The following is a 27927-nucleotide window of genomic DNA, read 5'->3' on the forward strand; positions in this document are numbered from 1 at the left end:
ATGAAAGCTGGTGACAAACTGGTCATTAATATTGTCACAGAATGGATGTATTAACAGAATCTGAGGAATTATGGATACTCACTAATATTACTCTTTAAAGACTGTAACCAAACAAAAGAAGAAACAAAGTTTTCTTCCAGACAAGAGGGCAGACAGTTATTCCCCTAGTCTCTAATGTAAATTGAGCCTGGTGATCCCAGGGACAAGGGCCAGTTCATTTGCACGGGCAGTAAACAGGAGAAGCAAATTAGCATGAGCATGTGAAATCAGCATGGGAAGAAACAGGAGCGTGAATGTGAGGGAGTCATCCTGACTCTGGTGACAGACAATAAACTTTGGGGAACATAAGGAGAAGCAAGAGATGTTTTGGTTATCCATCCCTAAGGGAACAGAGAAGTCAGCGCTCTTTGCATCTATGAATGGTAGATCCCCAGCGATGTGGGTTGGTGACGCTAAGAAGCAGCTGTAGGTGAGAAAACTGCTTTAGACAAAACTTGGAGCCTGCTAAGTTTCTGTGTGGACTCTTGGGATTGTTATTCTTTTGTTTTATTTGTAACCATTTTTGCCTTCTGCTGTCTCTGCTTGGTATCATTTAAATCTCTGTTCTTTATTAATAAACATCTTCTTGTTTTATTATCAATTCATCTCCATGCAGATATATGAAACAGTTAGTGGTGCCTCCTCCTGGCCATCCTGGGGATTAGCTCTGCGAGGTGCTGCCCTCCTCTAGCGGTGTCCCTACCCATTGTCCTTTCTCACCCACGGGCCCCTCTCTCTCCAGAAACTGCAGCCTCCTCTTTGTGACTTGGCCCTCTGGCTGGGTCTCTATATTGTTCCCCCTTTGGGGGGCTGGCGGGGGCAGGGGGGGGAAATAAAGACTTTCTGGAACAAATTGTCCCAAGCAGCCCTCTGTGTGGTCTATGCCATGTCCTCAATGGCTGGCAGGGGAACCCAGGCCCACCCTCTACTCCAGGTTCCAGCTCACGGGCCCTCTAATCATCAGCCAAGGCCTGCACTGTCCTACCTTGCTGCTGTTCCCCTGAGCCTTTCCTGCCTTTCTCAGAGTAGCAGCCGTGTTAGTCTGTATTCGCAAAAAGAAAAGGAGGACTTGTGGCACCTTAGAGACGAACCAATTTATTTGAGCATAAGCTTTCGTGAGTGACGTCGCTCACGAAAGCTTATGCTCAAATAAATTGGTTCGTCTCTAAGGTGCCACAAGTCCTCCTTTTCTTTCTTCCTACCTTTCTGACTCTCTCCCACTCTCTGGGTTTGCCAGCCTCCCAACTCCCTCCTCTCAGGGAGTAACTGTGCACTACCCTCCATAGTCCCAAACACACCTCCCTCCCTTCTGCTAGCAGCTCCCTGGCTTTACAGAAGCCCCACCTGTTCCTGTATAGGTGAGCTTCCCCTAATTACGGCTTTCCTCTCAGCCTTCAGCCTAATCGGTTATTTGGCCCATCTGGCCTCTGTTAACCCCTTCGGGGCGAGAGTGGGGTGGACAGTCCATCGCATACACCAAGGGTTAATCTGCAAGGCAAAGTCAAGACTGAAAGAATTCTAAGGGGTTTCTTTGGCTGGCAGGGAGCTGCCACACAGTATAGCACCAAGACACCCCTCTTATGCGAAGGCTTGACTTATGGTTCTGGATGCCCCAAGGAAGGGTCACAAAAGAGGGAAGCAGGGATATAAAGCTGGTAACAGCCCTTCGCTGCAGGCTTTCAGGGCCCCCCCACAACCTGTGGCATGCACTCTGGGCCCTAAGTCTGTCCAGATGGGCCCTGAAGGGACAATTCCTAGCAAAGGTCATAAGGGGTGGAAGAGAGACAGGTACTGTAACAGATCTCCCCCTGACCAGCCATATCCACAACTCCCAAGACATTCTACACCTTGGAGCTAATTCCCAGGCCATGCCCTGTTGTACTGCACCTGAATCCCATCTTGGGCTCCTCGCCCTGTTCTGCCCATGTGGTGGGCCAGGCCGGGGATGGTGGCCTGGATCAGGAGAGAAATAGACCCAGCATTGTAGGATCAGCAGAAGTAACATTTCTACATCACAGACAGGAGAGGGGAAGCGAAAGGGAGAGAAATGATGCCCTATATCCCAAGGGGTGGTGATGCCTGGCTTGAGGGGAAAGAGAGGGGGCATGTGCTCCCATTTAGTGCTGGGAGTCTGATATCCACATAAACTAAACCAGCTCAAGGGTACTGGAGAAAGATGGTGGCTGCAGTAGGTTAATATTTCAGATGGTGACTTGAATGTAACCAACCCCCACACCTTTTCAGTTTTCCCTCCCCAAGATGCAAAGCAGTTCAGTAATACCCTGATCAGCTTTGGAGGCATGACACCCATGTCCAGCATGCAGGCATCAGCGGGCACTTTGGGAGCCAGTCCTAAATGCGCGTCTCCATCCTACATTCACGGGGAACATTTCCCATGCAAAGACTGCAGAATCAGTCACTTAATATGGGAGTATAGGGTTTTCTGTGAATGCTTTGATCAGGGAAGTTTTGAGGGAGGGGTGGCCTCCTTAAAAAAAAAAAAAAAATCCACCTGTTACCTGCAAAAAATCATAGATCTGGCTCACATAATCAGGCACTAAGCTTTCCTCCAGTTCTCTCCTGCTGATGCAGTCCTTGTGTTCTATCCCCTCCCCTACTAGATGCTGTCGGTATCGGATGCTTTACTCCTGAATGGTGGAAAGGCTTCGCTGTCTGGGATCAATGCATTGATCAGAAACTGCTGTAAAAGCAATGCTGCTCTCCCTCCACAGAGGACGGGAACCTCAGTCCCCATTATTCCCTGCTGGCAGCCAAGACAGAGAAGTGGTTTGGTCTAATGGTTAGAGCAGGGGGAACCTGAGTCTGGACACCCGGGCACTTGGTGTCTTGCACCAGCACTGTTCTGATGGGTTGAAGATCAATGCCACAAGAGAGCATTTAAATGGAAAATATGGACATACTTTGGGGGTGGGGGGAAAGAGGGTGTGGCCCCCACAAACTACAAGCCTCAGACAGGTGTGAAATTTGCCCCCCCCCCCCCACTTGGCCTATTAGCCTGACTGGAGCACCTCCCCACATAGATAGAAATCAAATGACACCTATGAAAAACTGTCCTTTAAAATCCTCTCTCTTTAAAGTCATTCCAATCGCTCTTTAGACGAGTTTTGTGAAAGAAGACGTGAATTTTTGCCTTAAACAACTTGACTATGGTCCTTTAAGTCTCTCTCCAGTGATGGTGGCATACAATTCATATGAATCACTTCACATTCAGGAGCTTCTTGGTAAATTGAACAGGAGGACTTGTGGCAAAGACTAACAAATTTATTTGAGCATAAGCTTTTGTGGGCTACAGCCCACTTCATCAGATGCATAGAATGGAACATACAGTAAGAAGATATATATATACACATACAGAGAATATGAAAAGGTGGAAGCTGCCATACTAACTCTAAGAGGCTAATTAATTAAGATGAGCTATTATCAGCAGGAGGGAAAAAAACTTTTGTAGTGATAATCAAGATGGCCCATTTCAGACAGCTGACAAGAAGGTGTGAGGATACTTAACATGGGGAAAATAGATTCAATATGTTTGATGACCCAGCCACTCCCAGTCTCTGTTTTTTTTTCTCCTGATGATAATAGCTCATCTTAATTAATTAGCCTCTTAGAGTTGGTATGGCAACTTCCACCTTTTCATGTTCTCTGTATGTATATCTATCTTCTTACTATATGTTCCATTCTGTGCATCTGATGAAGTGGGCTGTAGCCCATGAAAGCTTATGCTCAAATAAATGTGTTAGTCTCTAAGGTGCCACAAGTCCTCCTTTTCTTTTTGCAGATACAGACTAACAGGGCTGCTACTCTGAAACCTGTTGCTTAGTAAATTGTTGGCCACACAAAATAAAGAGTCATTGCATATGCTGCCCCTCAAACCTTTTGGCTGGTTCATACAGTTCAATGCAATAGCTAGGAGCTGAAAGGGCATTCTGGGTATAACTATGCAAATGCACCCATCCTACCTCCTACTTTCCTTACAAGACACCGCTGCCCATCTTGGTATTTATAGGGAGCACATCAACAGAGCATATGGGCACCTCCTAGTCTACAATGAATTTATCCTCACCCCATCCCTATGAGGCAGAAAATTGCTATTATTCCCAGTATACAGAGTAAGGAACTGAGTCACAGAGAGATTAAGTAATTTGCCCAAGGTCACACAGTGAGTTTGTGGAAGAGCCAGGAATTGAATAGAGATCTCTGGAGTCCCAGTCTAGTGCCTTAACCTCAAGGCTATGCTTCCTCTTACAACTAATACAGCCACTAGCTTTTTATACTGGCCTGGCATTCACCCAGGGCAAGCGCTTGCAATGAAACGAGGCACTTCTGAAAGTGCATGAAACGTCAGCGCCCAGATGAGGTCTCTACTGCTCCGCATTCCATTCCCAACTCTCTCCTACTCAATTTATCAAAGTGTGCCTGAAGGGTGCTGGATTGAGCAAAGACCTAAGAAAAAACCAATTCATTCTGCCATATGTTAAAAAAAACCAAAAAACAACCTTATAAAATACTTCCAATTACCAGCAGAAAGCTTCCTGCCCTCTCTGCACTCAGCTGATCAGGATCAGCTTCTTTGCTGCTGTTTTTGTGCCTCTTGATTTCTACACAGAAACTGGCTCTATTTTTACCCGGATAAAGCAGATCAGATTTGAAGTAATTGGCTGGATAAACAGACACACACTGTACACAGCAAGTTAATGGGATACATTCTGTGACCAGCAAATGCATTTAGCTCAGGCCCAGCACAAAGAAAACAATCAAGCTAATTTATTGTACACATGTATCATGGCCATTAACCCTCTATCCCCAAACATATTTCCTTGGGGTGTGGGGGAGATACAAGGAGTGTAAAACATTCCCCCATTTTCTGTAAAGCTCATAGAAAAGCAGTATTAAACCCAAATACATGCAAGAGTTTCTCTTTCTGGTTAACCCAGGTCTTGAGAGATTACTAGCACTGAAGTGGTTACACATTAAGACAGACACATGCTACTTGTGACTCACAGGTGGACCTCCTTCAAGTAATAAAATGTCCAACCATTTCAAATCGCTTTCCTAACCTGTAATCTACTGGGAGATTAGCAACAATCCTTCTTGTTACAATATCGTCCTGTTGTCTTTTGGGTAGATTAGTTAGAGACTAGAGAGATAAGGGAAAGCTTGGGGACTACTGCAGCTGACTTTATTCTAAATGAAACATGATCAACTGGGGACAGGAAAAGAGGGGAGAAGGTTAAAATGAAAAGCAATCAAGTCTCCAGAGAGGTATTTTTCATTCTGATGTTATTAGATCTGGTAAAACGTAGGCAATTCAGATTGATCAACACATTCAATCCAGGGTGGGATATGTAGCCTGAGCAGTCCTCAAAAGGATGCACACAGGGGCCAGAGGCCCCACTGACATCTGTTTGACACTGGTGTAGCTTCATTGGCTTCACTAGTGTTACTCCTGATTATGGCGTAAATGAAAGGAATCAGGCCTGTCTGCTGCTAAGTAACTTTAATAGATACCTGCCTTGTGAGTGGCAGCAGTCCACGCATGGACCCCCCCCCATGCAGACAGGGGTATTCACAATCTGTCTGCGATTGTGTGCAAGTGCATAAACACACATGTCCTGCCTGATCTCATTCCAGAATGCTTCCCCATAGCTCCTATGGCTGAAGGTCAACAGAACAACTTCCCTGAAGATCTGGGGTGAGCAGAAGAGGGGCAACTAACTTCTACTCGGTGTCCCTGCTGCTGGGGAAGGTTGGGTTTGGGTTTTTTGTTTTTAAACAGAGAGTGCCCACGGACAGAACTTTGCCTTGAATGTAAAGAGCAAAATTATCCGCCTTTTCCCCCCATGGATAGCTCTGATCCACAGTGTGTATATCTAATGCCCATTCCATGCACTCGGGTCGTAGACATTAGTGGGAACTTCACATGCAGAGCAAAGGCTTAATATACTACAGAGATCTGCACGCTGTGGCTTACAAAGCAGTAAGCGTGAAGGGTTACCAAATCAGAGTCCGTCTATACTGCAGTGATAGGGTGTGGCTGCAGCTGGAGTAGCCATACCCATGCTAGCTTTAATTTAGCTAGCACAGCTACCTGAACAGCAAAGCTGCAGCAGCGAGCTTCAGTGTGGGCCTGTCCCACAAATCACCACCTAGGGTTCCAGGTGGGCTTGTACAGCCCATGCTGGAGTATGCATTGCAACGGCTTCTCTGCTCCAGTACCTGAGCTCGTTGGATGAAAGCTAGCTCAGGTATGACTACCTGAGCTGCAAGCACACCCCATTGTTCCCACATAAACATACCCTGAAAGTGAATGAGGACCTTGTTTACAATTAGTTACAACTGTGTAACCCCACTAAATATACTAGTGTTGCACACACATAGCAGAGGGTGCAATCTGAAGACAATGGAGTTCCACAGGGATAACGGAGAACAGAGTTTGGCTCACAGAATCTTTATTTCAGGGAGTGAGAAGGAAAGACCCCAGCTTGACTTTCAGATCCCAGCAGGAGCCTGAAGTTAGAAAAAACACTTTCACTTTTAAGGGCAGCTTATCTGATCTAAAGCATTTGAGACACAACCAACATGGATCCTCACAATTCTGTCTTTACAGAGTCACTTTTAAGTATAGGATCACACGCTAAAGATTTCCCAGTTGTCGGGGACACAAGAAAACACAGAAAATATAATACATCTGAGGATCTGTTTCTAAAACATGTCTTCTAATATTTTCCACAAGGCATAAATGATGCTAATGGTTTGAAGATACCAGGGAAGAAACAGATATTAGAAAGTTTCTCTGGCATTGGCGATCTGAAAATCTAGATTAGACGTCCTTCTGAAAGATCTGCTCTAGTTAAATTTGAGGAAGTTCTAAAGTTAGTGTTATGCAGGAGTCAGAATAGATTTTCTCAGTGGTCCCTTCTGGATTTAGAATTTATGCGTCTGAATAAAATACTAAAACTGCTAAAAAAAAAACCCCAGTATTCAGTCAATACGACATCACACTGGCTATTGCTCACATGAAATTAAATTAAAGGTATTTTCCCATTTGCAGAGGTGTAACTGCATTACCTTGAACTGATTTGTAATAGAAAGCTAGTAATGACAGGTGAGCCCCAACCCCCATGCCACAAAACCTGTTTGCCAAAAGCAAGAGCAAACTGCAGAGTGACTTCTCCTCTGTTCACATGTTGTTATTGACAGAGGCCATGCTGGCTCCAGACACACAAAGAACAGCACTGAAATGATGTGAAACATGTCTCTTCCCAGCACAACAGGAACCCCTGGTCATTTGTAAGCATGGCACAACAGAAGCAGGTGATCCTTTACCACTGTGGGTTTTGCTTTTTGCATTTTATATCCTGCCTGAGCATTGGGTAGTCTCCCCTTACACCTGCTCAGCTGGTTGATCCATTGGAAGCTGGTTATCACATGCTTGTTGGCTTTTTGTTGTATTGTATTATTCTATTTCATTTTTTAATTTATCTATTTACTATTTAATTAATCCAAGATAAGATGATTAGTGTAAGTGGAAACCCACTACCTTGAGTTAATAACTGTCCCCTTTAATATACTGGGGAAATGTGTCAAGATTTGACCAAATGAATGCCAAAATAATTCCTGTTTGCAGTGTTGCTGCAGCTCTGTTGGTCCCAGAGACACAAGGTGAGTGAGGTAAATAATTTTTATTGGACCAACTTCTGTTGGTGAAAGAGACGAGCTTTCAAGTTACACTCTGAGTACCTTTCCCAGACCTGAAGAAAAGCTCTGTGGAGTTCAAAAGCATGTCTCTCTCACAAACAGAAGTTGATCCAATAAATAATTCCTGGTATTCAAGAAATATACCCACTCTGGGGCTGATATTGCAGCATTTAGGCAGGTGAAACGGATGTTGACTTCAGCCTGCAGTGTAGTTACAGCTGTGTCGGTCCCAGGATATTAGAGAGACAAGGTGGGTGAAGTAATATATTTTATTGGACCAACTTCTGTTGGTGAGAGAGACAGTTTTTGAGCTTACACAGAGCTATGGCTTGAAAGCTTCTCTCTCTCACCAGCAGAAGTTGTATCTCACTCACCTTGTCTCTCTAATTAACTTAATCCGTAGTTTTGCTACCCCCACCCGCAGCAAGATGGCCGGATCAGTCATCATCTTACATGGCCTGTGGATTGCTGGGAGTGGGAAGTGATCTAACAGAAAGAGGCTTCAATGACTCCTCCCAGGTCACAGAGACTCAGGGCCACAAACAGCATCTGTGCCCTGCCCTCATGTGTTTTTGGCCAACAGACCCATGCAGTAATGCTCCCACACCAGCCACGTCTCCCCAGCTCCTCGGGCAGAGCTGTGAAGAAAGTCACCAGAGAGCACTGCTCCACAACAAATTTGCAAAGAGGCCATCTCCCCATTGGTGGAACCCCTGCCTTCCAACCAGCGGCCCCCGCCCCCATGGTTACACTGCCTTCCAGGCTTTCTGCTGCTCTTCTGCTAGCTTCAGGATAAGGCTGGGGATGGATTAAGGAAGTCTCCACAGATCAGGGCCTGGGACTGGGATGGGGCATTGAGACCCACAGAGTCAAAGGAGGGGGAGCCAGAGGCAGGATGCACAGGATAGGGAGTCAGGAGTGTTGCAAGCAATTTAGCAAGGGGCATTGGTTGCAAGGGGGCGAGCTTTCCTTGGACTGGATCTGGACTTCATTTAGTCTAAATCCCTCACGGGGTTAATGAGCAAGAGAAGTTTTGTTGTGTAGATGTGTAACTGATCTTCACCAGCTACAGAGTGATGTGCTAACAGATGAGGGGCAGAAATAGCCATGAAGTGAGCATTCGTCATTCTTTAATGATGCCTCGCCCCAAAAGCAACTACGGCGCACTATGTGCTGCTCATCCAAGGGCCCCAACAACAAGTAAAAACAATGACCAGCGATGTCAAAATATGGAAATACAACATTTACCCAATGCCCTTCCCATTGGCCTCATCTTCTGCAACTATAGATTGAGAATGACAGGGAAATAAACGAAGGTAGAAATTGCCCCTAGCACTGAGGCCACTGGGGTGCTGCACCTAAAATAATATTCAGTTTTAAAATCAGAAAGCATGCCGAATGGCCTAGCTACAGGAACAACCCCATCACTAAACCTCGCACCTATAAACTCCCTGCAATATCTATTTGGCCTAAATTTGTCTGAGTGCAGTATTAATAGATTACTGATTGCTTTTGAAATGCAATTCCATCTTGATTTTTTTAAACAAGGTTTCATTAAATGTTTTTTAATCCCAACTATACATATAAAATGATGGGGTCTAAATTAGCTGTTACCATTCAAGAAAGAGATCTTGGAGTCATTGTAGAGAGTTCTCTGAAAACATCGATTCAATGTGCAGCAACAGTCAAAAAAGCAAACAGTGTTGAGAATCATTAAGAAAGGGACAGATAAAAAGACAAAATATATTGCCTCTATATAAATCCATGGTGCAGCCACATCTTGAATACTGCGTGCAGATGTGGTCGTCCCATCTCCAATAAAGATCTGTTTGAATTGGAAAAGGTTCAGAAAAGGGCAACAAAAATGATTAGGGGTATGGAACGGCTGCCATATAACGAGAGCTTAATAAGACTGGGACTTTTCAGCTTAGAAAATAAACAGCTAAGGGGGGATATGATAGAGGTCTATAAAATCATGATTGGTGTAGAGGAAGTAAATAAGGAAGTGTTATTTACTCCTTCTTGTATCACAAGAACTGGGGTCACCAAATGAAATTAATAGGCAGCAGGTTTAAAAACAAACAAAAGGAAGTATTTTTTCCACACAATGCAGTCAACCTGTGGAACTCCTTGCCAGAGGATCATAGAATATCAGAGTTGGAAGGGACCTCAGGAGGTCATCTAGTCCAACCCCCTGCTCAAAGCAGGACCAATCCCCAATTTTTGCCCCAGATCCCTAAATGGCACCCTCAAAAATTGAACTCGCAACTCTGGGTTTAAGCAGGCCAAAGCTCAAACCACTGAGCTATCCCTCCCCGCATGTTGTGAAGGCCAAGACTACAACAAGGTTTAAAAAAAAAAAAAAATGAACTAGATAAGTTAACGGAGGATAGGTCCACCAATGGCTATTAGCCAGGATGGGCAGGGATGGGGTCCCTAGCCTCTGTTTGCCAGAAGTTGGGAATGGATGACAGGGGACGGACCACTTGATGATTACCTGTTCTGTTCATTCCCTCTGGGGCACCTGGCACTGGCCACTGTTGGAAGACAGGATACTGGGCTCGATGGACCGACCCAGTATGGCCGTTCTTATGTACATGTTATTTAGAGTGAATTTAGCCAGTGGTTGTGCTACGCATGGCTTTTGCAGCAGATGAGCATACGCACTGGTAGGTGATTTCTACAGAGTATGGGACTCATTAGAATCAGCTGGTGGAGTAGAATGGTGGCTGCTCACATTTAAAAAGAAGATGGCTAACATGAAAATACACAGAGGACACTTTAAAGTGGCTGAGGGAAAAATGGAAGTGACGTGATGCATGCCGGGCATCACTCTGATCTCTCTGCTTTTATATTGTATCTGGAGCTGGCAAGGAAATTCCTTTTTCCCCTTGAAAATTTGTGACAAAGTCTAAACCAATTTCATTTTCCTCAAAAATTGTCTTGGAATTATTTTGGGGTTTTTGTTGGAAATAAAACAAAAAGTGATCTTTTGGTTGCCAAAAAACTGAAAAATTTTCCAGGTTCTGTGTTTCTGATGGAAACCCAAAGAGCGTTGATGAAAATAGGCATTTCTTTTGTGAAAATTTCCACTGTGCTGAACATTGTCCATTGAAAAACTGTTTCAATGGAAACTGTTCAATCTGCACTGGTTGCATCTCTTTCTCCTTTGTCTATTTAGGTTCCAAGTTCTTTGCCCCTTTGACTGTCTCTTGCTGTGTGACTGTACAGTGCCCAACACAATGGGGCCTTGATCTTAGTTGGGGCCTCTAAATGCTACTCTAATACAAAGGAGTAACTTAGAATAATTAGGAATGAGAGGCTAAAGGTTACCAAGCAAATATATTCTTACAGACTGGAATGTAATAAACATTAAAATATATTACTATACTGGATAGGGTGCAAAATTACTAATAGAGATGGACCCAAATGGGAATCCTACATCTGAATCCTCCCCTTGGGCAAATACAGGCTCAGGTCTCAGTTCAGCAATCCATCTCTGTTCAGCAGAGCACTTAAGCATTTATTTGTCTTTGACCGTGTGCCCCTTAGTCCTATGGATTTGAATGGAACTTAAGCACTTGCTTAAAGTTAAGCAGATTGCTTAATTTTTTTGCTGAACTGGGGCCTCAGATCCGAGTCCAGATCCAAACATAATCTTGCCTCGAGTCCATCACTAATTAACAATAAATAAATAAATTAAATAAAGTGGAAAGACTATGCAGTTACCCAAACACGTGGCTAGGAGTCGAAATCTCAAACATTTTCTGAAGGAGGCTGATCCCCTCCCTCCCACCCCAGGATTCCAGGGTCCAGCTCATGTGAACGATATTAAAAAAAATATTTCTTCTGAAATTCAAAGCCCCGCTTTTAATCCATGAAAACATAAACCTTGATCCTGCCAACACTTCAACACATATCTCCAGTGGGAATACTCAGGTGCTTAAATTAAGCACATGCTTTTTCAGGATTGGAGCCTTATGCGGTCGGAATTCACTGCTGCTGTGACTACAGCTCCACAGCAGCATCCTCTGGAGTAGCTACAGTATGTTTATCATTTTCTAGCCTGTAAAATCCTGGTGCGTGTTTGTTGCTGGCTCTTTGCTCTCTTGCCTGTCTTTGTGGGGGAAGGATGCTCGTGAAGTAAAATGGGGTTTAGGAGTGAGACAACTTTAATAGGAATTGGACAGAATGGCAGATGGTTTATGAACACAGCTCAGACTCTGGTGTATGCATTAAACAACCACCGCCACCTATAGTTAATTAATAATGTCTTTTTGCACCATCAGTGTGCTTGGCCCTGTATCAAAGGCAGTTTTTGCCCCAAGGCTTGGCGGGGGGGAGGGGTTTAACAATATGTTTGGCCCCATAACATTAAGATAAATCGACTCTCCTTTCTTTTAAGCAGGGTCCAGAAGCACAGACTAGCCAGCAATTAAATATGGGGAGAGGGGTAGGTGAGGAATGGAGAGGCAGCAATAAATAAAGGAGACAAGGCAGAGGGTTTGTTTTTCCTCTAGGTACTGGGCTGACAGATTCCAGCCTGCCATTAATCATCACCCCGCCGCAGGCTAACCCCGCAGCCTGTTTTGTCTGAGATAAGCCCGCTGTGCCCAAGGAGGTAGTGGGTTAAGCATCTGGTGGGAGAGCTCTCTTCTGGGAGTCTCCACATTACGCAGTTCCTGTCTCTTTAAATCCGGGCTGAGCATGGAATCGAGAGCAGCCCGCCTAGGAGCTGTTCTCCTTAATAAGCAAGATTTATAACCACTGGGAAGACGGGAAGAAGGGGACCGAAGGGAGAGCGGGGGAAGCAAGACGACCCCTCTTCCCCCCCCCCGCCCCCCCCCCAGACTGGAGATACAAAAAAAAAAAAAAAAAGAGACACCCCCCCTCCCTCCAGATCCTTCTCCCCCCACCCCATCCTTCCCATTGCTGAACGCATCCTTGCACCAAGATGCGGGACTTATTGCAAAAGCCGAGCGGAGGCCGAGCGGAGTGAGGTTTGCAGGGGGAAGGAATCAGAGCAGCTCCCGTTGTTTCCTAGGGTGAGGAGAGAGAGCGTGTGTGTGTGTGAAGCGTGTGTGTGTGTGTGTGTGTGTGTGTGAGCGCGAGCGTGAGGCGGGGAGACACAGACACTGCATTGCTGCTGAGCCACGAGCCTCCAATATGCTGCCGCCGCTTCTGCCGGGGCTGGGGCGCGCGAGTCAGCAGCAGCAGCAGCGGGCAGCCCCCGGTGGAGGTCACAGGCGTGGGGCTGAGACCCTGGGTGTCTTCTGATTTGAGAAGGATTCTTTAAAAAAAAAAATTGTTGGCAGTTAGTCTCCCCCCCCATCCCCTCCCCACACTTTCTTCTCCCCCTCCCCCTTTATTTCCCTTTCCTGGGCTCTGCCTTGGATGATTTTTAGGTGGAGTCGTTTGCACCAAAACCCTTCAGCTGCTGCTGCTCTTGCTGCTATTTCCCCCCACGCCCTCTTCCCCCCCCCCTTTTTTTTTTGGTGTGATACTGTTTCCACAGCAGGAGAAGAAGGGACTGATCCTGAGGATCCTCCTAGAGGATGAATAACCCCAAGAAATTGACTGAAGCAGCTCGCTGGACCTGGTGCACCATTCAGATTTGATTAAATAATAATTCAGGTTTTTTTGCCATTTTCTTTTTTCACCTTCTGGGGGCTTTGCAAACCGAATTACATGCATGTCCAGTGGGGGAAGGTTTAATTTTGACGATGGAGGCTCCTACTGTGGAGGCTGGGAGGACGGAAAGGCTCACGGCCACGGAATCTGTACCGGCCCGAAGGGTCAAGGCGAGTATACCGGCTCCTGGAGTCACGGCTTTGAGGTGCTGGGGGTCTACACCTGGCCCAGTGGCAACACTTACCAGGGCACCTGGGCACAGGGCAAGCGCCATGGCATCGGTGTGGAGAGCAAGGGGAAGTGGGTGTACAAAGGAGAGTGGACTCATGGATTTAAGGGACGGTACGGGGTCCGTGAATGCACTGGCAATGGGGCCAAATATGAAGGCACCTGGAGCAATGGATTACAGGACGGCTACGGGACAGAGACCTACTCGGATGGAGGTAGGTGATGTGTTAGTATCTTCTGAGCTGGCTCAAGCCGTGATAAAAGGAAATAAGAGGTTAGAAGAAATCTCCCCTGCCTCCCCCATAAGAGGGACCCTTTGCCTGGGCTGAACTCTCAGAGTTTGCAGCCTGCTAGTTGGGAGCAAGTGATGATCATACCAGTTTCCTACAGGGTACAGGAAAACCAGCCCAGCATGGCATTATCCCAGCGTTTGCCACAAGCTGCCTCATATGTTCAATGGGGCTCTAAGCTTTTTCTCCCTACTTAGATGACCAGAGCTTTTCAGAGGAGGGTATGGGAGCAAGAGGGAGAAAGATCTAATGCGGGAAAGCAGGAGGCAGTGTAGCCAAGTTGAAAGGAGATAGGCCAAGTTGGATTCAGAGTCATTACTGCACCACCATAACCTGTAGGATCTCCACCAAGCCTGCAAAGCAGCCATGGATAGAATGGACATTGCACTGCTGCGAGATCTTGTACAGATATTTGAAACTCTAGCTATAAGAAACAGATGGCAAATGCTCTCAGCAAGGGTCAGATCTTTACATCCATGTATCGCCTTCCTGTCCCCTCCAAATGCAAACCTACACTTGATAATACTGGGCAAGATAATTTCATTCAAACAGGGTTCTTATGCTCCTATTTCACTACAGCTTAATGCATTTTGTAGGGGCTCAGAGGGATAGAAAGAGCTCTTCTCTCAGCATGGCTTAATAAAATGTTGAGGGAAAATGAGGATTAAATAAAAACAAGAAAACTCAGTGAGGGTGATCAAAAATTGTCAGACTAACAGGCTTTAAGGCCGAACAGCTGTATTTCTGCTGCAAGTGGCTGTATCATTCCATCTAATCTAAACTGCCACCATAAGAATAATCAGGCCTATCTGCTAGAAGCCAATGGAATTAACAAGGCTGGCCTGTTGTTTTTGTTGGGTGTGTGTCTATCAAAACTGGGCTTTCCAATGGTGTTCTTTTCCAGAACTCTCAGACTGAGATAGGTCTCATAAACATTGCAATTTTGTGTCTTCCTGGAAGCTGGGAAAAAGCTCTTCTTGCAAGACATGTCTCTGGAAAACACAGCTCACTGCTTTGTGATAAGATAAGAAGGCAACATTAAATGTTACCTGAAACAGCTTTTAGTTTTTCCAAAAAGAAACAGAATGATCTATTTAAAAGTAATAATTTTGCACTGCTAGGGTTTTCCCCAAAAGAAAATACAATTGCAGCCTTCTGCTTCACATAGCTGGGAAAGAATGAGGAGCCCATTTTAAATCTGTTTGGTTTGTGTTGTGAAGCAATCTTTAAATACTGATAATCTTCTGTACAGAGGTAATCTAGGTTTGGAAATGATTTTTTTCTTATGCACTTGAAATGCTAGGACAGGATCTGGACAGCTTCGGTATGCACCTGACCACAGTACTGCCTTTCTATGCCCCTCGTGACATCTAGGCCCTGATAAACAACATTTTCAGTAGAGACAGACTGAAGTCAGGCTGTAAAAGTCTCAAACTACATGGCTCTGCGAACTGCATGTCACCAGACTGGCCGAGCGTGCATGCATGCAGAATACGCAGTCACCAGCAATGCATGCCCGTGACTAGTTGCAGCGGAACAGTTCTTTGAGAAGTAAGGGCACCAGAGTCAAATTGGGGGCAGACTAGGAGCAATTCTTAGTTCTCAAGAAGCTGCCGGAAACAAAGCTTTCATCCCCATCTAGTCTGTGCTTGGGATTTAAAAAAAAAGTGTCTTATTTTAGGAAGGGTTAAGAAAATTGCTAGGTAAAAAAGAAGGATGGCATCTGTAGCAAAATTATTTCAATTATAAGGGTAGGGAAAAGGATGTGATAGATAACTATGTAAAGTGGTACCTATGGTTAGGCCTGCAATTACCAAGAAAAACTACAAAGCACAAAATGTATACTCCAGTGAACTGGTTGTACTCTTTTCAAAGCACAGCGCCTCATAACATCTCATTCTGATGCTCACCTTGGGACAACTGAACCCAATAGAAATCGCACTTAGGTGAACTCTGCTCCAGCATCCCTGGGTACCAAGAAGCCCTGGTCCCTTCCTGAATGGATGTCGCCACTTTGTCTGGGCAAAAAGGCCAGATCTGGCATCTCCCGTCTTCCTGGCGCTAAATCTAAATGATCACCATGCATTTGGATAATTGGGTCCAGATGTGTGCAGTCATTATATTGAAAGAATAATTATCTGGCTATCATAAGAAAGAGGCAGCTATTGGAAATTATGTGCATCTCATTAATCTAGCCAAATTATTAGTTTAGTCACTTTCTGGTGCATTGCAATCATTGTCCCATCATCTGTTGCTTGCCACCAATACTAAACTTCAGTCCCTTGCATTGTATGGTAAATCAACTGGTGCTAAATGAGGGATCACCAAATGGGTAGCAGGGATTGGAAAACAGGATGCTAATGAATGAGGGGTTTTGGCTCAAAATTTTACTTCTTCAACAGTAGATAGAAAAGCAGCAAAGAATCAGCAAAAGTCTCACAGCTACAGCGATCCCTGCCAATGCTGACTTTGGGAAGCCGTATTTTGCATGGAATAATGCACAAATGTATTGTGCATTTTGCTTGGATTTAGGATATGGCATGCAAAGAATTCAGTTTTGTTTCCACCAGTCACTCTTCCTGTCCTGCTCACAGACATGTGTGTCTTCCCCCTGCCCAACACACACATTGTTCTCACACCTGTCTCTCACACACATCCCCCGTATGCAGATCACAGACTCTCACACCTCCCACAGACACACTCATCACCAGGCACATGCTCAGTCTTGCCATACATACCCACATAGTCCCTCAGCCCCATACAGATGCTCACAGTCTCCCTGACACATCCACTCAGACCACATAATTATGTCCCACAAACAAAGAACCACATGCATGTAACATGCACCCACCATGAGCATTGCAAACACACCCTTCCCCATATCACACTGACATTTACACACACACACACACACCCCTGCTGCATACAGATACACTCACTTCCATGCACAGTCCCATAGATATAACTCCCACACAAACCATATTTTGCAAAGATATCATACCCCAACTCCTCTGAATCTAAACCCTTCCTGCCCTCTAGCCCAGACTCCTACTTATGCCCATTCATAAACAGGCTTCAAATGAATGATTTACTGTTTGCTTTATGTCAAATTCTGATACTGGGCCTGATTTACCACTGGGTTACTCCAGTTTTACACCAGTGTCACTTCATTGGAGTTATACTACCATACAACTGGATTAATGGAGATGTGAATCAGATCTGCTGTTTACGGAGCTACCGATCAGAAATCTTTTGAAGGCATAGGCCCTGATTCATCAAGGAACATTACTGTAGGCACAACTTAAAGCAAGTGAATTGTTCCATTGAGTTCTTTACTGAATTGAAACCTCAGTACAGCTTGGTTAAAACGTGAAACAATTTCCCGCAAGTTGAACTGGGGGGGGGGGGCAGAGGGGAGGAAGAGAAATTATAAAAAAGAACCAAACCACAAATCAAGTAGAAAATAAAGTACAGAAATCCTTTAAAAACAAACAAACACGAGCTAGCAGGAAAAGCTTTGTATTTTGAAGCAGATTCTTTCTTAGTTGCTAAAACAATGGTTACTAAGAGGTGGGGTTAGGGAAATTAAGCAAATATCAAATTTAATGTTGCTAATCTCAGGCCTAAAAATGGCTGCTAAAAAAATAGCCTTAAAAGCTATTTTCTTTCCTACCCATCTCAATTTTAGCTACTTTATATTTGGAAATTGAGGCAGCGTTGGGTAAAGAATACCAAGAACCAGCACCCTCTTAAAATAGCTAATTGATACAGTAGTGATTAGGCCTGACTGACGTTCACAATTTGAATTACCCTCGCCAAACCTCAAGGGGAAAAAACCCACAGCTCAATCAATCTAGTCTCTGAAGACTGGCTTGTCTCTCTTCAGGACCTTGGAGAGAGATAGTAGCACTGTGCTGAATGGGCACGTCTCACCAAGCCCATGCTGAAAATATCTACTCCTCCATTCTTTGCAGGACACTTACAAAAGGGTCCATGTAGCTCTTCCAGGTCTCTCTTTAACAAACCCCTTACAAGCCAACAACCTGGGGGTGAATAGTTTGCATAAATCAAGTGAACATTCTTTTAACTCCAGAGAACGTGCTCCATCATAAACGCTGTGTAGGATGCTTCATGCAATAAGAAATGTTTCTCAGCGTATTCTCTCTCCATTTGTTATCATACCACAAACACTAGGGCAGGATAAATGACCAAAAGAAGACCAAAGGCTAACTGCAAGAATGCTTATGTGCCATACGTAGGTGATTTTAGCAGGACTTATATGGGAGTCTGGTATTTGAAGTCTTGGGGCAAACATCTGAGGTTGTTTGGGCCCCAATAATTTGTATGTCTTATAAACCACTTACATCCACACAGCCATCCCAAACCCAAAGGATTATTATCAATATCAGTCTTCCAAAGTTCTCCTTGTCCACATGCCTGGGGTGAATAATTTATTTGATGGGTAAGTGCAATATCATTTGTATTTTCCACTAAGCACGGGTGAGCAATTTGATTTTGTGCCTGGGCTAGCAAATTTTCATGACTGTTTTGGAAGACTGCCATAGAGGTCTAGAGTGCTTTGCAACCAGTAAGAAAAAAGATGGAGGTGTCGGAAACTGTCCTGGGTATGGTCAGGCCTAGGAGGCGAGGGTGGGGTTGGTGCAAGGCTGGAGCAGGACTAAGGTTTGGGGAGTCTGTTGCCACTATCAGGCAGGAATGAGTTCCAAGCCCCAGAGTGGTGTTGAGCAGACTGAGCTGCTGTTCCTCCTGTGAGGCTTCAATACCTGGTCTGAGAGTCACAAGACCAGTTCCTGGCTTTTGGATTGGCTGGAGCCTAGCACAGGAGTGACTCATCACCACCCAAGGGGCAGATTGGTTCAGTGGATGGGAGATGAGGCTTGGAGTCAGGAGGCTTGGGTTCCATACTTGACTCTGCCATGTTTAGCCTGGCTTAAGACCCTTAACATCTCCATGACTCAGTTTCCTCATCTATGAAATGGAGATAGTGATACTTATAATGCTGCTTTTGTCGAATGCTCGGAGATCTACAAACAAAAGGTTTTAAGTGTTGTTATAAGAAAATACAAAATACCTACCCCCCACCCCCAAAAGCCAGAGAATGAAATTAAGTCCTTGCCCTGTAAATCCTATGAACTAAAGGTGTAAATGGGTGGGTGCAGTAGAGATGGAACAGGAATGTTGGGTGGAGGGCCCACATTTACCTTGTATGTCTACAAATTTAGGGCCAATTTCTGCTCTCAGTTACGTCCATTCAAACCCTCCTGAAGTTAATGCAACAGAGAAGAGGATGTGACCCATTTTCCTTAATGTAGAGACAATCTGTTTTAAACTAACGCTGCATATTGCCATTAAGGGTGCTTGCAGAATCTAGTGTCTGTGTTGTATTGCTATTTGCATTGATGTTTTTCCACAGGTTTTCTTAATGCTGCAAGGAGCCAACCACCCACAAGGACAAATTTACATGAGAGCTGTTCATATCCTGGATGGCAGAAGTGCCATAGAAGTGTCAGCTCTCAAGTTATTTTGTTCCCATAAATGGCTTGTTGTAGCATTTTAAAAAGTCAGTGGGAAACAAACACAAATACTGAGTGTTCTTTAAATATTCAGGTTCCTACAGAATCCAAAGGCGAAGACCTAATTGCTGCTAATAAGATGATTTTAAAATAATTATTGTTAATTTCATTACAATAATAGCTTTATTTATAAAGCACCCAGCTGCCTAGAAGTTTACTGGGTATGGTTCATGCTTAAAATACAAGAATGATAAGAAGTGAACAATAATTAAAACAGAACAGAAAAATGATCAAAATACTAAATGACACACATAACATGTTACTTCATTCAAAGCACAGAGAGGTACTCAAGTAATAGGAGTCTGGCCCAGGTAATAACAAAAAGACACAGGAATTTGCAGACAGGATCAGACTAGTCCAGTGTCCTGTCTCTGATGAGGAGTAACCCCAGATGCTTCAGAGGAAGGTTTAAGAATCCTGCATTAGGCAGACGTGGGATAATTTGCCCCACACAGAGACCAGAATGAGACCTAACAGTCAGACACAAACTTGGGGCCTGAAGCACACTGTTTAATATTGCTTCCAAAATCTGTCATTGTTAATTGTTTAACTCTGGATATTGTACAGAAGTACAATATCCAGATATCCACAGAAGTATCCAATCCCTTTTTGAATATTTATTATTAATGATTATTATTATAGCAGAGACTGAAGCTTTTATTCAGAAGATCTCAAAGTCAGAGAGTCAGAGTTCAAGGCTGGAAGGAACCACCAGATCATCTGGTCTGATCTCCTGTATAGCACAGGCCAGCACCCACACACTAAACCCAGCATCTGAAACTAGACCCAAGTATTACAGCCCAAAGGAAACTAGACTATTGTGTACCATAGGCAGAGAATGGGCAGGACAGAGGCACGCGAGACCCCTACAACAGCAGGGAAATGATGAAGTGAGATATACCTAGATAATCCTGGCAAGTAACCTGCACCACATGCTGCAGAGGAAGGCAAAAATCAAACTCATGCTCACTGCCAATCTGACGTGGGGGAAATTCCTTTCCGACCCCACATATGGTGATTGGTTAGACTCTGTATGTGAGCAAGAACCAACCAGCCAAGCACCCGAGAGAAAGAATGCACAGTGCCACCTCACAATCCAATGACCCGTCTCTGGCCATGGCCATCCCTGATGCTTCAGTGGAAGGAGATTAAAAAAAATTATGGCAACACTGCAAGACATGTGGGGTGGAGGAAACCCTTGCTGACCCCTGCAGGAGCTCGGCTGGAACCCTGCAGCATGACCATTTAGAAACACAAGACAAAGTGCTTTACCAAGGTTGGGAAATATTATTTCCATTTTACAAGGGGTGGTGGAAACAAAGTCACAAATAGATGAGGAGTGAATTGCTTAAGGTCACAGAGACCCCAGACTATAGCGGGACTAGTCACGTTTCAGTGGTCCAGGATTGGAGCCATAATGAGCTAGTGTCAGAGTCAAGACTGTAGCATAAAACTAGAAGGCAGGTTTCTGTGCTAAAAGTACTAGCCAGACCACCTCCCTGTCTGCAATATCAGGGCCAAGGAGTGCTGCCATCTCATACAGCATCACAGCTATTAGAGACAGAAAAAGACCTATTAGATCATTGAGGCTGCTCTTGCAAGGGCAGGAGACAGTCCCCTGACACAGACTGTATCAGATGTTAAATTGATGCTGCACTTGCTCTCCGCCAAAACTCAGAAGAAGCAAGGAGGAGATTACAGGCATTTTAGAGAAGCTGGTACTCTCCTTTCCGTGCTGCTTCCAAGTATTTCTTGCCAATTTCATTCAGGGGGTTTTAGATTTTAAACACTAAAGTCCATTATTAACTGAGCAGCTCAGCTGAGCTTCGTCTAAAAGGACCAGATATGTTTACCTTAGGGCACATTTTCCCGCAGAATGTCAGGCCTGATCCTACCTCATTTAAGTCAGTGGGAGCTTTGCCATTGCCCTCTAAGGGCCCAGCCCTGCTCCTATTGTAAATATATATCATTAGTGGGGCTTCGTGGCTCCTTTTTTAGGGGAGGCTTTTCACAAGGATAGAAGAGATCTGGAAACGGAACTCACCTCTTACTCCTAGAGGTTATCCCTTCAAACCAGGGTCAAAGCACATGAGCACAGGGTGTTCTGCAGAAGCAGGATGTTGCTTAAGCTACCACACCCAGCGCTGTACCCAGAGAGACCTTCAGCGTCCAGGGCTGTCATCTGGCACCTCCTGCCAGCACCAAAACTCACACAAAAAATAATCTATCATAGGAACAACTGAAATGGGAAGATTGGAACATCCTTATAAAACAGCCTTGCCATCACTTGTTTATTGTGACTCTTGTGATCTTTAGTGTTTTTCCTCAAAGCCCCAACTTCTGGAATCAGGTGATTCTGTGAGATTCTCAGCTTCATTTGTTTTTTTTTCTAAAGTAAGTTTGTAGAGAAATGCTCGAAAAGGTGGCCATTAAAGGCTCAGAAACCAACTAAAAAGAACCCAATGTGTATTATTTTTAAAAATGGTATGGTTTTTAATTCAAATCTCATGATTTGGCAGGGGTGGGGAGGAAGAAAGCAAGCAGGAACCCATCTCATGATTTTTGAATGTTTGGGATTAGCATTCATGATAAACATTTATGTTCTGCTTTACCCTTGACATGACTGAAGAAAAATATCAGAATGGTGTAAACACCAGGGAGGCAGAGGAATTATTCAGGATTGGACAATGGAATAATGGGAGGAAACTAAGAAAGAGGAAATGGTAACTGACTACTGGGGGAAAATAATACTTTCTGATACTGAGATATATTAATGTGTAGAATTATTATTAGTTAATTGAATGTTGACATGCTTGGAATTGTACAAACCACAAAAATAAGGAGATGGAGCCTGTTCCGCAGCTGACTCCAATGGTGTCATGCAAATTTACACCAGCTAAGGGTCTGGCTCAGTCTGGAAGAGCTTACAGCGTAACAACGAGATGTAGATAACATGAGACACAGACATTATGTGTTTATAGAGTCCATGCTGTGCTGGGGAGGGTATTACACTGAGGTGGGCTAGTGTGTACAAGAACTGGGGGTCTCTGTAGGTGGAATTGAATGGGGAGTGAGGGGTTTGATGCACTGGAATGAGAAAGTCAGTCCATGCCTGCAGGACAGCGTAAAAGAGATTACGATGATGGAGAGGGATTCATAGATCCCAAGGCCAGAAGGGACCACTGTGATCATCAACTCCAACCTCCTGCATAGCACAGGCCAGAGACCGGCCCCCCAAATCATTCCCAGAGCAGAACTTTATGAAAAACATCCACTCTTGATTTAAGAATTGCCAGCGATGGAAAATCCATCAAGACCCTTCATAAATTGTTCCAGTGTTCATTTACTCACTGCCTGCTAAAAAAATTGTGTGTCATTTCCAGTCTGAAAATGTCTAGTTTCAACTTCCAGCCACTGGATCCAGCAAGGATAAACAGGAAGTTTTGAGGCTGGAAGTGGTGGAAGCTCCCGTCTCTTGGTTTATTTAAAGCTAGACCAAACTAAGCCCTAGCAAATGTGGACACAGACAACGGCCCTGGGCACTGGCAAGGAGATAGACCAAGGGGGTTATTTTCATCCCCAGAGTCTAGAATTTTATTACTGTGCTTTCTCTTCCCAGCTACTCTCTTTTTCAGCCCTGGGCAGTAGGCATAAATCAGGAGGTAGAAGGCCCAGATCCTGCAAAGGCATAAGGATGTGCTTAGCTTTAAAACAGGAGTAGCCCCAGTCAGTTAAGCATGTTCTTAAGTCTTCAGGATTGCCATCCCCCAAGTTAAAAACAACAAATTCCTCCTCCAAAACGTCATGGGATTGGCCCCAAAATAAGGAGTTAAAAAAAAAAAAAGGGTGAATTGTGGGGTTTGGTGTGTCTTTTGATTGAACTCCCCTGCCCCACCCCCACGTGGAGTGGTGTGCCAATTGGCGTCGCCAGCTCCCCCAATTGCACTGAGTGAGTCTGGCCCTCGCTGCAGAATCTCGTGGCTGCCTGCGGGTGCAGAGCTCCCAGCTTCTCCCCAAACATCTCATTAATTAATTGCCGCCCCCATCACCACACATCCCTGCCCTTTCTCCAGCCCCAGCCATTCATTATTCAGCCTCTACATCTGTTCTAGCCCTTCCCTCAGGTGCCCCGCTGCAGTTCCCAGGATTCTTAACCCCACTCCCCCTTCCCAGGCCTGGTAAGGGCAGGAAGCAGACAGACCCATTGTTCACAGCGGGGCAAAGGGAAGTAGAGCTGCTGCGTTCTTTCTGCTCCCTCCTTCCTTGCCCCCCAAAAATCCTCTCAGCTGCTGAGGGGAGAGGGAAGAGCTCTGCCTGTCTCCTGATTGGCTGCTCTTTCCCAGGAGGTGAGCAGGTGGGGATGGCAGCCAATTGTTCCCCCCTACCCCCAAGCTATGCTGAAATTAGTGGGAGGACTGGCACTTCTGGCCCTAATGCAGTGGTCCCCAAACTTTTCAGGGTTGGACCCCCACCCCTGCCCTATTCATGCCACCCCCTCCCCGAACTGGGGCCAGGTACAGAGCTGCAGCTTGGAGGAAGGGGAGACAGGGGTAAGGGGGGCTGAGGCCAGGGCCAGGGCCAGAAGCCAAGCTAGGTGGCACCCCCTCTCCATCCCTGTGGGAGTTGGCCCAGGTCCAAGCTGCACCCCTCCAAATGGTCCTCCTCACCCCTTAGGGGGAGGCATGCCCCACCGTTTGGGGACCTCTGCTATACTGGTGTAAAGCACCTTTATTTTGATATATCTGCATCCGTACTAAGGGGGAGCGTGCCCGTATAGTTAAAGCAGTACCACTTTTGCATTTAGACAAGGCCTTAGCAACACGAGACTTTACTACAATGAGCTGCTGTGAAAGCTTTGCTGCAAAGTGTGGCGAGATCACAGAGTTTTGAGGAAGATTATAGGGTTGGAGGATTAGCAGAGTGAGAATTAGCCAGATTCGACTGTATTTTGTGAGAGAAGCATATTAGAAATATTAAGGAGGCTGAATGTATTTTAATGCAGTTAGCATCTTACATGCTAAAGCCCAATATGTTCCTCCCCCCGCATCATGCAGACAGGTCCCTGAGGGTTCACCCGCATAGCTCTGATTGTAGGGCTGTTGCTTTGCTTTGTTAGGAAGCCTGGATTGAAGCATGCATGTGAGCTCCCTCCAGAGCAGTCAGCCTGTTCCTGGGGACAGTTATGGGTCTTATTTCTGCAAGCTGCCTAACTCGCTCAATTCCCACTAACTTCACATGGAGTTAGCACAACTGAGCAGTCCAGTGCTGTCAACCCTAAGCATTCAACAATCATTGCAAACCCCGGTCAGGCCCCCAGAATTGTGAGATTGGCTTTAAAATCATGATAGTTCCCCTCTCCCCATAAATAGGCTTGATTTGCCTTTAGGGGGATCATTTTCCTCCACCTTTGCTCTGCAAATAGAGGGCTAGAGATTTCCTTTTACAAAATGAAAGCTGAGATTCTCACGACTCTAGGAACTGAGACTTTAAGAAACGCAGCAACTCACTAGAGCTAGCAACCACAGTTTTTTTTTTAAAGTTATTCTCCTCTAAACACTGGCTGGAAAAGGAAGTTATGAATGAAACACACACAAGATTCATGGGGGAGGATGGGATATAGATACAGGGTTAGTGGGGTGGGCAGAAAGGCTAAGAATGTATTTGTATTTTACAGTACACGGTGGGGAGCAAATTGAGTTTTTGCCTCTCAAAGCATGTAGCCTAAATGCCTTAGAAGCCATTGTCAGGCATGCTCTAAAATGTATACATTAGTTTGCAGGGATTCCTCCATTACAGATGTGAGCCTAGCTAAATGTATGTGTCATTTTCTGGTGTGACTTCTGTCAAATATTCCTGGGGGAATATACCCAACCTGGTTAGCCCACATTGATAGTGGTTTAATACCATGATGTGTTGGGAAATCTCTTCCCAACTGTGGCCATATTTAGTAAAATCTAGTCATGGTCTGAACATATATAATCGAAGGAAGGGCTGGGAGGAGGTTAGTCTGCAGCTGGCTCCATGTCTTCTTGGCATTGCATACACTGTACTGTCACTGAACCTCATCCAGTGCCTCAAGCATCACTTGCGGCTCTTCCTAGACCTCTATGTGACTCCAGTGATAGGTTTAGATCACCATTTTAGGTGGAGCTCTGCAGCCCTCCTTAGCTGCCCATGTGTTGTTAGCCATGGGCAGTTCAGAAGCATCCCATTAGTCCTCTGTTGCAGCTACTGGGCTGTTTATTGCAGGTCAGGTTTTCCACTGGTAGAACTTCTAGTGCAGCTTCAGGCACTGGAGTGACTGCTCCCTAAGTGGATCTATGAGCAGAAAGATCAAAGATCTTTGTGTCAAATTAGCAGTTGTCATTGGTGCAGATATTGGGCGGAAGGTACAAGCAATTGACTGGTGTCATTTTCTCACTTTTTAGAGTGGAGCAAAGCTCCCTGTGCCCTGACACAGGGAAACTCTTCTTGGGTTAAAGTGACAGTGGTGGGACCACAAGGGGAAGGGTGCCCCTGGGGGCAAAAAGCAGCTTAAACACACAAGCCAAATACCCCCCCCCCCCACACACACACAAAGATGAATAGGGCATCACACACTATTTGAGCCACAGTCCAAATAAGGTGGCCACTTGATGCTTTCTGCTTCTGGCACACACACGTGTATATGTGCACATCCATCCATGGATGAGTAATTACACGTATGTGTGTATGATTATGAAGACAATTAAAAACTATCCAAAATAGACAACATTTCAAAATGCTTCCCATCTCTGTTCACCTGTCCATCAACACTGGTCCTGCAACTCAGAATCCCGTTCCCGTTTTTGTATTTAATAAACACTGGTACTCTGTCTAAAAACAGAATACCTCTGCCCAGCCATGGGGGAGGCTGCTACATGACCACCCCAGTTTGGGGTGCCCCTTGCAATCTTGGGAAAAGTCGGCATTTACTTTTTCCAAAGAAAATGGGTCTAAACTTCAGAAGGGCCAGGCACCCACAGCTCCCAGTCCAGCACCTTGACAATCAGGCCCTGTCATCTTAGTGCAGTGCCCAACACCCGCATCAGCTGGCGCCTTGGTCAGCAGCGTTAGCAGAGACCGGACCCGATGGGTGGATGTGGTGACTGAACTACCCCTTTTGCCTGTAGGGTGATCACTGAGTCAGCGCCGAGACATGGTGCCGAGGACGTGGAGCAAGGAACCATCATTCTGTCACTGCTTGTGATGTCCTTGTTCTCTAGGGCTGTCTGGGAGTTGACTCACTGCTGATGCACCCCCTCAGGGCTGGAAATGGCCAGCTTTCCCTTGCTAGCATCCTCAGCTGACCGGCTCCTGCCCTGCAATTCTCTGCTTGTGACTTGCCTTTCTAGCCAGGTCACATTCAGTTCCCGCCACTTCTGGAGCAAACAAAGAGCCCAATGAAGTAAATTCAAGCAAACTTAACTCTTCCCCCCTACTCTGACTCACTCCTCCTGGGCTCTGCAGGGTGGTTGTTCTGCTATTGTGCAGAGGGATGCCTCCCAGGGCTTTCTTCCTGGCAGCCCAGAGCCAAACTCAACAGTTCTCTCTCCCCTTGTGTCAGCATGGTTCCACACCACGTGAGGGGACCCAGGCCCTCCTTCTCTGGGCTCCAGTCCAGGGACCCTGTGGCAGGCAGCTAAGGTCTGCTTCCTCATATGCTTTGCTGCTTCCCTGGACTTCTTCCTAGGTTGGCCTTCCTTCAGGCCTTTACCAACAACCCCTCCCTGAGCTTCCGGTACCTCTGCCCCCTCTAGGCTTTTTTTCCACTCTAGTCTCCTGAGAGAACTACAAGAGTTTTTCCCTTTCCCAGTTGACTTTTCCTCTGAGCTTCCTTCCTTTATGGTCACCACCCAGCACCTCCCTGGCCTGAGCTTCATCTTCATTTGGGCCTGGCCCACCCTCCAGGTGCAACCAGGAGCACTCATTCCTCTATCTCCAGTTAACTCTTTCATTACACACCCTGTCACAAGCTCCTTTTTAAAAAAAAAGGTCTCACCACCGGCTTGCAAGCACATTGGGAATCTCAGGGCCTGGTTTCCCTCTCCCTGGCACTGCTTTTGGCCTGGAGAAGTTCTATCACCTTCCTGATTCATGCCTCCATGAGTAAGAGAAGAATCAGCCCAAGCGTTTCCCACCAGTGATGAACAGAGGCATCTCTTGGGATGTTTGAATTGTATATTAAAATGGAGATGATGCTCATGAAAGCTGTTGGACTGGCAGCATGGGAGAGCAGGGGCCTGTATGTAGCCACAGCCTGGGTAGCATCCATGCAACCTCAGCCCCACTGCCAGCTGCTCTAGAAGAGCCACTTTCAAGGGCGAGGGGAATGCAATCTCCATGGCTCAGTCACTCCTTGGCCCCTCTGCTGAGACTGCCAATATGGAGACCAATTAATGCCAGTT

At 45.5% G+C, this 27927-nt stretch overlaps 1 protein-coding gene across 1 annotated transcript in view; it reads left to right on the plus strand.

The window, feature by feature from the left end:
* Positions 1–13450: 13450 nt before the first annotated feature.
* Positions 13451–27927, plus strand: part of JPH3 (junctophilin 3) — a 114099-nt gene continuing 99622 nt past the window's right edge. Inside the window, exon 1 of the mRNA XM_077831285.1 lies at positions 13451–13832. Coding sequence (XP_077687411.1) covers positions 13451–13832 — 382 coding nt within the window. The remainder of the gene's footprint in view (positions 13833–27927) is intronic.

Source organism: Eretmochelys imbricata, chromosome 12, assembly GCF_965152235.1.
Source record: "Eretmochelys imbricata isolate rEreImb1 chromosome 12, rEreImb1.hap1, whole genome shotgun sequence".
Lineage (NCBI taxonomy): Eukaryota > Metazoa > Chordata > Testudines > Cheloniidae > Eretmochelys > Eretmochelys imbricata.